This window comes from Thermobia domestica, chromosome 13 (genome assembly GCF_964235325.1).
Source record: "Thermobia domestica chromosome 13, izTheDome1.hap1.1, whole genome shotgun sequence".
In the NCBI taxonomy this organism is placed as follows: domain Eukaryota; kingdom Metazoa; phylum Arthropoda; class Insecta; order Zygentoma; family Lepismatidae; genus Thermobia; species Thermobia domestica.
In genome coordinates, this window is record NC_137466.1 from 12,174,080 (window position 1) to 12,187,263 (window position 13,184).

Consider the following 13,184-nt stretch of genomic DNA (forward strand, 5'->3'; position numbering starts at 1 on the left):
TATTTCTAGTTCACTAGTCACATTTTTTTAATGTTATTTACCAAATTGAGATAACTACCATTGAACAATTGTATCAAATACATATCGTCAATAAAGCGAAATTCCTTTAATGGATTTACTAAGAAATGGACCCAACAATGCATGACTTTGTTAACTGTGATATCTCAAGCAAAAATGAAATAAAACGTAGTTGTATTATCATTTTGTTGTATGTAATTAATTTATAAATGTGACTTCATTGTGAAATTCATCATCAATAAAAATTGAATGAAGACATGCACGCAATTACATATAATAATGAAATAAGCTGCAATATCAAATAATCAATTTTGTTCAAAACAATGTTCACCCTCTGATTAGTAGTGGTTCTCAAGGGAAGTCACAATACATTTTATTACTATATGCTAAGGGAAGAAATCTGTATTCAGTTTCAGAGAACTGTGTATAAAAACTAGTATGGCAAATAATCTCTTATTCTTTAGCTTGTAGAAATATTTTATTTTTTATTTTTTATTTTCATGAAAGTAACTTTCTTCAAGAGGTGCCAGATGACTTTCCAAACAAGAAGAGAACTACTTTTAAAAAGCTGAAACAATAAAATATACCTGCTTTAGGTCTCGTGTTCTTCCTATCTGTATTAAGAATTGTCGTCTGCTCTAAAGGTTCTTTGTCTTCTGAAAGGAAATTATGTATTAGAAAAAATGAACATAGTTTTACAAAAATGTACTACGAAAAGTGTCAATGTTACACAGAAATAAGAAAAATAACTTCAGTACAATATTTATTTAATGCGATTATGTTCATTGCGTTAAGCGAATACCAAACTAACTTATTACTATTCCTAAAGGTTATAACTCGCAGATTCAGAATAAGTACTACTAACTTTACTCATATGTCTGTGCAAATAGAAATGAAGTGAAAATGACAATAAGATTAGAAAATTGATTACACTGGTATAAATAAACAAATAAATAAGTAAATAAATAAATCAATAAAGTTTTTGTCACAAGAAGAAAACAAACTGTTTCCAAAGAAAATTTGGCCCTAAATTGAGATAAAATTGCAGAATTTCTTCATTGGCCTCAGTTTGTATGTGAAAGTGATTTTTGCGCATGCCTATTAAAGCTTGCGTATTATATGTATTTGACATAAAAAAACATGGTCTAGCAAGAATAGTTCCTTACATAAACTTTTAAAAAATCGGTATTAGTATACAAAAGAGTCAAATGAATGAGCAGCACAAAAGTAAGTAAAAATTAAGAAACTTATCTCAAAATGTTTTCTACCCAATTTCATGCAAAACTTTGCCTAAACAAAGTCCCGTCATAAAGTTCAGTAATAGTCAGACAACATTGCTGCACTCCACTCTCTTTGATAACACTTTTCCATTAGAGAAATATCGTGTAAAAGCGTTCACCATGTTCGTCACTAATAGCACCAAGGTTATCTGGAAACAAATCCATATGGTCGTTGAGAAAATGCAGTTTAAGTGACATGTTACATCCCGTACCGTGATATGATCTCAATAGTTTATGTACAATATCACCATACTTCTCTGCCTTACATTGCCTGAAAAACTCTTGCACAGACTTACAAAGGAAAGCCATGCCGTTTTCTCAACATCACTCAACAAGTCGACACATTTTTTTATCAATCATTAATTCCCTAACTTTCGGTCCTACAACTATTCCTTCCTTTGTTTTTGTACTACTGGACTTGGAACCTCTGTCGCAAGTACAGGAATTTACGTGATGTTTCATCCATAAATTTCTGAAAGTTTTTAATTAGTCCCAATTTAATGTGCAGTGGAGGTAAATGTACGTTAAATTGGGTCAGTAAGAGGAGTGTTCGCCAAATTTTTATGTCCAGGCTGCAGTTCATTGAGAGCAGGCCATTTTTCTCAAACTAGTGATTTTTTCTTTCTCTGGTGTCCCACTGGAGTGGAAAGCAGCAGTATTTTGTGTACCCCGGCTGCATGCCAAGAAAAATAGCAATTAACTTTTGATCTCCATAGATATTCCATTTGTATTTGTCATATTGGATAAGAGTGAGAAGAAGATTAAAAGTCTCATAACTCTCCGTAAGATTAACTGCATGAACAATCGAAGTTTGTTCCCGTTGTGTAGAAGAACTACTTTGAGACTCAATTTACTAGAATCTATGAACGGGCGCCAATCATTTGCACTTGTATGAATGGTCAAGTGTCTTCATAAGAGAGCCCTGCAAGGCCAGGCCCGAAGACGTCCCGGCCCGACCCGGATGGATCTGTATTGTGCCAGGCTCGACCCGACCCGGCCCGGCCCGAATCTCAAGCCGGGCAGAGAACGGGCCGGGCTCTAACTGTGCTGGGCACAACTGGTCGGACCGTAAACTGGCGGTGCGCAAACAAGCCGGGATCTAAACGGGCCGGGCACAAACTGGCCGAGCGTAACGGGCCTGAGAACAAGCAAGTCGATAAGTCAAGTCAATCCTTCAATATACAATGGAAAATGAGAAATGTGTAGTCATAATATTGCAATGTCTCTTTGTCCTTCTCGAATGAGAAAATCGTGTGAAAGGTTACCAAAGGTTTGTTTTCTATATCCCTATACTGTCTGTGTATTTGTTATCTGTGCTTGCTCTGTCCATCTATGTTTATTATACAATAATACAGCTCATGTAAGTAAAAGTCTTATACTACATTCATTATGCATAACGAGTAACAGAGAAGAGATGTGAAACTGCTACACCGTACATGATACTAATACTACAACTACTACTGCTAGTACTACTATTACTATTACGATTACGAATGCTAGTGCTAATTCCACTATTGCTGCCACAGCTACTACTATTACTACTACCACTACTGCAACTACTCATTACTATACTAATACAACAGTGCATTCCACTACTGCTATTACTAGTAATACGAAAACATAACAATGAAAATGAAATCTTTGAGTTTTACGTTCCATAGTTATGCCGGCTAGGCTAAAGGAGATGGTGATGATGAGAAATAAATGAAATGGTGGAATGAATAAAGTGGGAGGAAACGGGAGAACGCCGAGAAACCCCCTCACACGGTGTTTGTCCACCACAAAGTTCACTTGGCGAGAGCTGGGATCGAACCAGAGGTGAATGCTCAACCACTGAGCCACCGTTCGAGGAACACCTAATAAACCCTGGCGTCTTGGTGATTTATTTGATCATTATATTTTGTTATATTGGTAGTATCATACTATAAACAATACAGGAACATGTAACACCATTTTGTATTTGCCTTGCTAATTGAACATTACTACAAATTGCGCTGATTTTATGAGCACGCCAGTTCACGGATTTGGCCTCCGTGGTCTAATGTTAGCCTACCAAATTCTACTTAGTAGGTCAAGTACTTGACTTTATCATACGTTCTTTAGGTAACTACGGCTCAGGCCGTATGGATCATGAAGGGATGATTTGATGGAATGAAAACAGTGGGAGGAAGCGGAACCACCCCGGAAGCTCACACGCACATGGTGTTTGTCCACCACAAAGCTCACATAGCACAAGCATGGATTGATCCGATGACCTCTAGTACCAGATGTGAGTTCTTTTCCTACTGAGCCACCATTGTCCCTCGTAGATCAAGCATCGCTTCACATTCTATGCAGACCGGCAATAATAACTAGCATTTCTCCGTTTTCCTCTGTACTTAGAAGGTAAATTCGGTACCACCAGACATGTCAAATCTGACGCAAAGTCGTAGCAGTTGCAGTAGTATAAGCGGTATCGTAGTAGTAATAGTAGAAGTAGTAGTAGTTGTAGTAGAATAGTAATAGTACTAGTATTACAGTACTTTGCAATCTTGAATAAAGAGTCAGTTTCCCAAAAACATTACGATTAACATAGGCTGACAGTAAGACCATACAAACACGGCAAAGTCAGGGGTAGTAGAGGACATTAAAAAAAGGGTTGACATTGAAAAAGGGTTACTTTCCGATCCGTCTTTCAGGCTCGGAAATTCATGTGCCCGGTTCGGCCCGGTTAGGGTCCGGTCCAGTTTGATATTACATGAAACGGTCAGGGCCGGGCTGGGCACATTCCGGGCCTAACCGGGCACGCCCGGCCCGTGCAGGGCTCTGCTCCATAACGGATTCGATATTGTTACAAACAACACGTCACCTTCCTTCGAGAAATATTCAGCAAAAACAGCATGACGGTCACGAAGAATACTCACTTTTGCATCGGGAGAAAGAAAATTCCATCCTTTCAATTGCGAAGTTATAGGCTCAGATTACTGCTAATTTGTATTTTGACATCTTGTGCCAAAATGTGTGGTATATTTGATTCATAGGGTAATTCAAATATTGGTTCGGCAGGAGTGGATCCTCCATCTTCTGAACCTTCTTCATGCTCGTTACCAGATTAATCGTCACTCACTATCACATTTTCTGGAGGCACTGCTGCCGGAAATTTCTCACTCTGGCATATAGGTCTCATAGCAGATGTAAATTCGGGTATTGTACACTCTTCTTTGTTTCTAAGTGATTACAGCTATATTTGTTAGACAATATTAAATGTCTGTTGTGTGATCCGCTGGTTTCTCCTAATTCATGGGAACAGCGAATGATATATGTCGTGAACCTTCTGACGAGTCTGCTAAGAGTCGAAAACACGTCAAGCAACATAAAAATGTAAGGGGCACATTTCTTGACTTGGTCGCAAACCTTCACCAGAAATAAAGTTCTTAGCACTTCTTTCTGAGCGGAGTCAATTGTCGATCTTTGAGACTTCAGAGTCACCTCTCCACAGATATAACAAAAAGAATTTGCACTATTAACACAGGTACGAGGCATTTCTTTCTGAATGACGACAGCAATCAAATTGCACTAACCTAGAACAACATGCAGTCACTTCCTACGCTATCAGAACTCAAAATGCTGCGACACAGGTGGGGAAAATCATAAAACAATTCTAGGTGATTGAATGTGAAACATTGGCAAAGTAGCCAAACGTCACTCATTTCCCGAAATATAATTCCTTGACTTCAGGGCCCCTGCATAGGAATTTCTTGCACTTTTCTCGATTTTATCTCACTTTTTTTCAACTTTATTTCAATCAATAAATCTGCAAGTTACTTAACAGATTGACTGCCATGAGTACCATTAATGATAGTCACATTACTTGCCAAGGTTGCCGTGAGCAAGAAATTTGATACTCGCCACTTTTTTTCTATCGATCAGTACTCAATTTTATGTGTTTTATCATACATTTGAACAGAGTAAAAATCACGCTTTAGAACGGTAGCTTTAGCGTTCAAATGTCTTTATTTATTTAAAAAAAATAAAAGTTATTGCACTATGGATATAAGAGTTTTCTGTATGTAAATTACTGCTCAAATTGAGGTTTATAATGTGGATTTCTGCACGCTGAGTTTCGTTTGAGGCCACAATTCCAAAAATGCACTTCGGTGAGATAAGCAAATTGATTACGTAATTATACCCGAGTACCATCTTTGGTATTCATGGTAACGAGATAAGACTTGCTCTTTTCCCACGAGTACCAAATTTGGTACTCGGGCATAATTGCGTGATTAACTTCCATATCTAGCCAAAGAATGCATCCCCAGGAAGGGACAAGAGGGAATTTGTCCCTCCCACCTGGAAATATAAATACTGCTGATTTTATGCAATTTCCCCCTTGTTCCTCCATGGGGACTCATTCTTTGGCTGCATAAACAAGTGGATGACGTGATTATGTCCGAGTACCAAATTTGGTACACATTGGAAAAGAGCATTTTTTTTTTTAAAAAAATTCGATTGTCATGAGTACCAATGATGGTACTCGGGCACAATTACATCATCAACTTTCATATCTCACCAAAATCTGCAATTCTGGCAACTGTGGGCTCAAATGGAACCGATAACGTAAAAAAAAAAAAAAATATGTGGCCTCGGAAGCAATGCGAACGATAATGTCTTGGCAGTCAACCTGTTAAACTCAACCATGGAAGAATAAACCGCTTTTTACCGATTTTCAAGGATTTTAGTAAGGAGGGGGTAGCATGTCAGAAGAAAACGCAGCTTGATAGGCAAAATCTGATCTCATTTTCGAATTTAGCACTCTCGACCTAGCTTAGAACACTCTTCAAATTCCTTGTGCCAAAGCCTTGTTGACCAATGTTATTGTATACCGAATTATTAGTGAAAATATACAATATAAACATCTCTTAATGCTGATATAATAAAAGAAAACTGGATGATATAAACACTGACAAAAATAATACTTCCAGATTCACTCTATTTTCTGAAGTTAATATGTATAAGAAATATGTGTATTATACGACAGTAAATCTATACATTTAATGGATTTGATGCCTGGATCAAAGAATATACAGAACCATATAAACAGTTTCGATCCTAAGCCCGAGTCAGACTCATTTTGTATGTTTATTCTAAATCACCGGTGCCCAAGTTCAACTCGTTTTTTACGTAATAGCCCCTAGGTAACTTATTATGGGTTACGGTCAGTTGCCGGCCGTATTAAATACTCACTGAGACTCAGTTCTTTAAAAAATATTATTAACCTGACATCCAGCGAATAGTAAACGAACTTTGCATCTTGATCGTTGTGATGAGCATTCTGCGTTTGACTAATCTTGCTATAATATAATAGAATATTTTGTTTCGAAAACTATTTAATTTTACAGAAGTTGTGTTGTTTGAAGCAAGAAAAAAGAATATAAAAGAAATATCAAAGATTTTAGAAGAGTCCAGTTTAGGTTCCGACTCGGAAAGTGAAATTGATGATTTAGATTTAGATCGTGATTTCGAAATTTAAAAAGCAGGTGAGTACATGAGCAGTTTCGTGACGTTTCCTTCATTTTGAGCACATTTTATTACTTTTCCTTCCATTCTATATATATTGTTCCTTTTTTCCTCCGAATTCTGCGCCTCCTTACTTCGGTGCCCGAGGTCGTCGCCTCGCTCGTCCCCCACGGCACGGTACTGTACATGAGAACACCAACATAAAAATATTTTACGAGGCCCATCCAGAAAATAACTTTCCCACGCGTCTCGAGGTTAGGAAACCGTATGGGGTGCGCAGCGAATGTGTTGGCGTGAGAGAGTAAGGTAATAGCTTGGCGCATGCGCCAGCAGAACGTTCCTAATGCTCCCACAAGCGCCGTGGCAGTTGTTAGAGATGGAAGATAGAAGAAGTGGAAGTTGGGTACACTGCTGTTAGAAACATATACTTTTTGAACAAACAGAATCTTTTTTGCAATAGAAAAATAATACTCCCGCCATGTGTGAAGTGCGAGAAGTTATAAAGGTTTTCAATGTACAGGGCACAGCGCCGATTGAAGTCCATCGTGCGTTGTGCCAGGTCTATGGACCTAACGTCATGAGTGTTGCTGGTGTAGACAATTTGCAGCAGAACGCTAAAATCTGCATGATGAGGAGCACTAGGGAGGCCAAGCGTCATCACAGACGACCTTGTGGACCTTGTTCGGGTAAGCATCATGCAGAATCGTCGGTTCACAATAACGGAACTCAGCGGTCAGCTCCCGCAGATTTCCCGCTCCTTATCACATACATTGTGACTGCTCGCACTTCACAGAAAGCGGGATTATTATTTTTCTGTTGTCAGTGTAGCGAACTACCTCGTCTTACATCACCAAATTATATATTCATAATTAAATCTAAAGTCCAAATACTTGTTTGCAATGCTTTTAGTGCCTCTATTATTATTTAACAATGTGCTTTAATTTAAAAAGCCCTAAATGAACCAGGATACTGGAATAAACAAGGTCATGTTAGCCCAGGATGGAAAGTGTTAAAATCGGTAGTTTTGAAAATATCTTCATGTTTAGAGCGTGTTTGGCAAAGATCATAATGACTGAAAGTGAGTTAACAGATTTAACTTTGGACCCTTATTAATAGTTTCTTATAAACAACTCACTACGTATCATAACAAACTTCAGCAGTTATTTATGATACTTTCTTTATGTGCTTACATAAGTGCTGTAAGCTTAAAACATGTTTTAAAAGTGTTAAATATGCCTAAATATCTGATTTGAATAATATAAATGTCTTTATATATTGTAATTATGCCTACGCTTAATCTCCATTAATGAAGTAGCGTATGCTTTGATTGTAAAAAAAAGAAAAAGAAAGAAAGAAAGAAAAAAGAAAGAAAATTTTAGTGACTGGGGCTTCAGTACTTCACTTTTGGTGCTCACTTCTTGTGTATGTGATTCCTGGTTTGATCCACCTCGGACCAAATGGGATTTGTGGTGGACAAACACCATGTGTGTGTCATTTCTCGGAGCTTTCCGGTTCCTAACCACTTTTTCATTCCACCATTTCATTCATTATTAACATAACCGTCTGCCTTAGACTCGAAGCATAAATATCGGACATTAAATTGAACAAAAAGAATGTACTGACATACATACTTGTATCAAATTAGTTTTACATGCATTCTTATTGTCTATAATAATTCAGACTGTAAATCAAGTATAACCTCAAATTCTAATTTATACCACATGTTCTACAATTTAAATATGAAACTACTAAAATTGGAAGCAAATTTAAATAAATTACAAATATTATATACAAAACTATGATGGACCTTGATTCATCATCTCTTTACGTTGAAATAACATTTACTGCGACAGACAAAACTTAGACTTAAAATAACGTAATGAGATAATTTTATATAATGAAATATTACTTTCGCCATAGAAATTTATATTGACTTCATTGTGGTAGGTTTTGACGTTAGTACTTTTGGTATCTACAATATTTAAGAGATGAGGAGGGAACTCATTACGTTACATTAAAGGATCGACAACAGAAAATAATAATTATTTTAATATCTGCAATGAAAAGTACCTGGTTCAGGTGGTTCAGGTGGTGCCGGTGCTGGTGCTCCTGGTTGGGTTTGTACATTGTTTGGAAACACTAGTTCTGGTAATGGTAACCTGGAAAACTTATTTCCTGTAATGTATCAATACATTGGCTGGTACTTATAAAGGTCTTTACATGATAAAGAATATTTGACGTAAAACACAATTAATTAAGTTTAAAGTATAAACACAATTATTTAAAATGTGAACATATATACCGATATATACACATTCTTCGGGCAACCAGTACTGCGTATTCTAGTTTGAAATGATATTATCTGACAAATTCAACGGTAGTTGTAAAAATATGTCTAGATTTGAAGCTGTTATATCTATTACTGTGAAGCAACTCAGAGTTATAAAGCACTCATCCATGCTTCACCCTAAATTTTGTTTACGTTTCGATGTTTTTCTTAAAATTAATAAGCAATAATTATTTTTCTAAACTAGTTTTTACTGTAATTTTTTTTTGAAAAACTGATATAGTCTGATAAGAAAGCAAAAATGTTTAGTAATAAGACAGGACTACAATGGGAGTGATTTGTACCGAAAGTAGTTTTAAGAATGCCGTAGTTATATATTTCGAATAAGTGAATATTTTTTTTACACTATCATACTTTTCGAAATCACTATATATATCAAGAGTATTATACTTATTTATAATTGGTGTGTTTTAATTGAGCTGAGCGAAGCGAAGCTCTTATACTCGGGTTAGCCGTTTGGTTGTCCGCGAACTCCTCCTAGACCGTTTGGCCGATCACAACCAAACTTAGCACGCTGATAGAGTATATCGTGCTGAGTGACAACATAGGTCGAAAGAAAAAATCCGATGTACCATCGAGGAATAATGACCGAGAAACGCTTCCTCCTAGACCGTTTGTCCGATCTCAAGAAAACTTAGCACGCTGATAGAGTATGTCGTGTTGAGTGACAACATAGGTCGAAATCAAAAATGCGATGTACCATCGAGGAATAATCAGCGAAAAACGCTTGCATAGACTGGACATGGGGAAAAAGTTTTCACGCGATTGTTTTGTCAACAATTAAAAGTGGCATTTATTATTGCATAATGGCCAGGAATGATTACGTAGTTTAAGCTCGCTCAGCTCATTTCATTGCGATCGGGTACATCCATTGCATTCCTAGTTATGTATTGAATTACTAATCAGTTGGGGAAATCATACGGGGTGTGTTAGGAAAGTAATGAATCTGAGAACGCTCTTTACCACCCGACAAAGTTGTTGCCCTCTCCTTAACAATGAAGTTAATTTAACCATTGCCCTTTGCTCAATGCTTGTTTCAATTTGCTTGAGTTCCTACATGGTGATGCTGAGAATGTCCGAAGTGCTGTTTGTGACGTGCGTTACAGAAATTGACCGACAGAAATTTGAGTAAAGGAATTTTGTGAAAAAATTGAGTCATCCGTCACTTATGAACAGTTACAAAGGATTTATGAAGAATATACTCTATCTAGGACACAAGTGTTTTAGCGTCGCAAGTCATTTGTAAAAGACCGACAATGAGTGGAAGAAGAACTAGTGAAAAAAGGGAAGTCCTTGAAAGGTTCAGGAAAAGGCTGGCACATTTGCGAACAGGTACCGTATGTATGTTTCACCACCACAACGCACTATTTCACTCAGCAGTATGGAAAATCGTTTTCTGCCAAAGAAAATCAATCCTTAGGTTTCCCATCCCCCCATTCATCGGATGTCTATATTTGTGACTTCTCTTTTATTCCTCTTGCTCAAAAACGACTCGAAAATGAGTCAGTTTGGTACTTTAGACAATGTCCCGATTACCGTAACCGACAAGATGTAAAGTATACCACCAGATGACAGCTATGGAGATTGAAAACAATGTCCATATAGAATGAACTTTAACAATGGTGCGCAGCTGTCCAGTGTTATTATTTTGAAGGCGAAAATCTTGATTTGAAGTAAGAGTAAAATTCATTCTTCTCCAGCACATGTCGTATTTGCCTGTGAGTTTGAACGACAGCATTCAAAACAGCATAACACAAATAAATCAATTTTAGACTTAAATAATGATTATGTATTCGTTCCCAGAACTCTTACAAACAAGTTATATAAACATTTTCAATTAGGTATATATTTTTATTATAATGATTTCTACATATATTATATCTCCATTAGCAAGTATGTTGTGCATTTTATTATTTTTGATTTGACCCGCATCTCTCGACTTCTACGGATGTCTTCTTAAGTACTTCAATACTCTTTAAAGTAGTCACACAATTAGAGTCAATGCGACTGTGCTTTTAGTAACCAATTCTTGCGCACGAACCTTTGGAGCAACTTATTACACGTAGAAATGAATAGGATAAATCACTTATTTGCTTTAGAAACCATTGATATCTAACATATACTTAAACTTCAAAGCATCATCAAAATATTATTGTCCTATATTCCAAGTTCATAAATATAACTAAGTTAATTAGTTTTTCACAATTACTTAAATTTTTATCCGTTTTAAATTGTTTGTTAAATATGTGTCCTAATAAGTATATAGGGTAAAAGGGTGGGATTGGGATTTATGTTTTTTACAACCTTTTCCCCTCACAGGTTATACGTGTTTTTCTAGTTTTTAAGAGCTGATTATTGCAAGTTCTTCTGCACCTACAACGGTAGTGATAAGCTTTCGGCATCTTTAGTTTAGATGCTGCAACATTTTTAGTTGTTGGCCTGATTTCCACACAATTCTATCTATGTATCTATGTATACATTTTTTAAAAGAAAACGAGAGAACAGGCTCTGTGAATCAAACAAACATAGAAGGTAATAAGACTAACACTAAATTACTATATACTATTACAATAGAACATGTATTGGAACACTGGATTGATAAACAGGTCCTATTTACAATATCGGCACTGTTGTCATACCCAACCGTCACTGGAGGTCTAAGTTCAATAAAATAGCTTAATAAGCACAATGCACTAACACAAAAGTGTACACTACAATAAAACAAAATTTTAAAAATTTGGTACGGTAATATAGGACTCTAGTATGTACTTCTGTAAGTTTTCTAATTATACCTTATTCTCTTGTATGGGCAAATATTACCAACACTTCATAATTGTGAGACTTTTTACCTATTACGTCTTGTTTGATAAACCTTCAGCACGTTACATGATTATATGGATGAATATAGACGTCCGCTGACTTTCGTAGAATATGGGTAGTACCCATTGGGTACTTTGCTGCTCTCATCTTAAATTTAGAAAAGTTTATATAGGACTGCCTCTCAAATTTGAAAACTATTAAAAATAAAATTTAGTAAATAATTTCAAAGACGAGATTTTCTACTTTTCTAAATGAAGTTTGTATGTTATGTCTCTCTATGGGCAAAAATTTGCCAAATATGTATGTATTCGAAAAGTGCTTCCCATTTGTTTTTTTCTAAATTGTGATTTTTAATGAACCTTTATTGCATTATACGGTTTTATAGTTAGATGCATGAGTTAATTCTCTTTCATAGATACAGGTACTTTGATGTACTCTTCTTAAATTTTGAAAAGGGTACATAAGGCCACTCCGTAAATCTGGGAACTCTCAAGAAGTAACAATTGTTTAATATTCTCAAGGAAGCGAATAAATAGCTCAGTAATTTTGGTTAGTTTTACATTGTTTCCTCCAATGGGTTAAAACTGCGAAAAATCAGATATCGAAGGTTTTTGATTTACTTTATTTGATCATGTTTCTATTATGTTATAGAGTTTAATAAAGAGATTATTTCGCTTTCATAAGACATGAGTACGTTGAGGGGTATATGTAAGAAAGAACACATTGAGTTACCCCTTAAATTTGAAACTTGTTCAAAATTAAATTTGGTAAATGTTCAGTACTTTGACATATATTTTTAAAATTTAATTATCTTACTTCTTCGCCCATTAAGTAAAAACGTGTCAAAAATATACGTAATCAATATGTATTATCACGTGAAAAATTATTGGCATAATCTATCCTCTTTAATGAGACCGTTGCTTTATATGCTTATATTGATGAGTACAGGGCACTTTCAGCAGGACAGAGGCATCATGGTGTAAGTTCTTTTAAATTCGGAAGAGTACATAAAATCAGCATAAATTTGGGAATTATCAAAAACATAAGAAGTATAATGTTTTCTAGGACACAAATACATATTTCCCTATATTTGAAAATATTTTGTTTGAATCTTTTTGCACAAATTATGAAAGTGAGTAACAAAGACAAATTATCGATCTTTATGTTTTGATAATTTTGAGATTTATGGTTAAGTAATGTTTAGTTTCAGTTTAAAATTTCTGGTA

General features: G+C 35.8%; 1 protein-coding gene across 7 annotated transcripts in view; it reads right to left on the reverse strand.

Moving 5' to 3' along the window:
* LOC145669121 (pancreatic triacylglycerol lipase-like) overlaps positions 1 to 13,184 on the reverse strand; it is a 210,676-nt gene that overhangs the window by 81,564 nt on the left and 115,928 nt on the right. For 5 of the 7 annotated variants that reach the window (XM_081737465.1, XM_081737462.1, XM_081737467.1 and 2 more), the window contains 2 exons: positions 8,862 to 8,966; positions 606 to 674 (listed from right to left, as the gene is read on the reverse strand). In XM_081737465.1, coding sequence (XP_081593591.1) covers positions 606 to 674; positions 8,862 to 8,966 — 174 coding nt within the window. The remainder of the gene's footprint in view (positions 1 to 605; positions 675 to 8,861; positions 8,967 to 13,184) is intronic. The other 2 variants (XM_081737466.1, XM_081737468.1) reach the window with 1 other exon arrangement.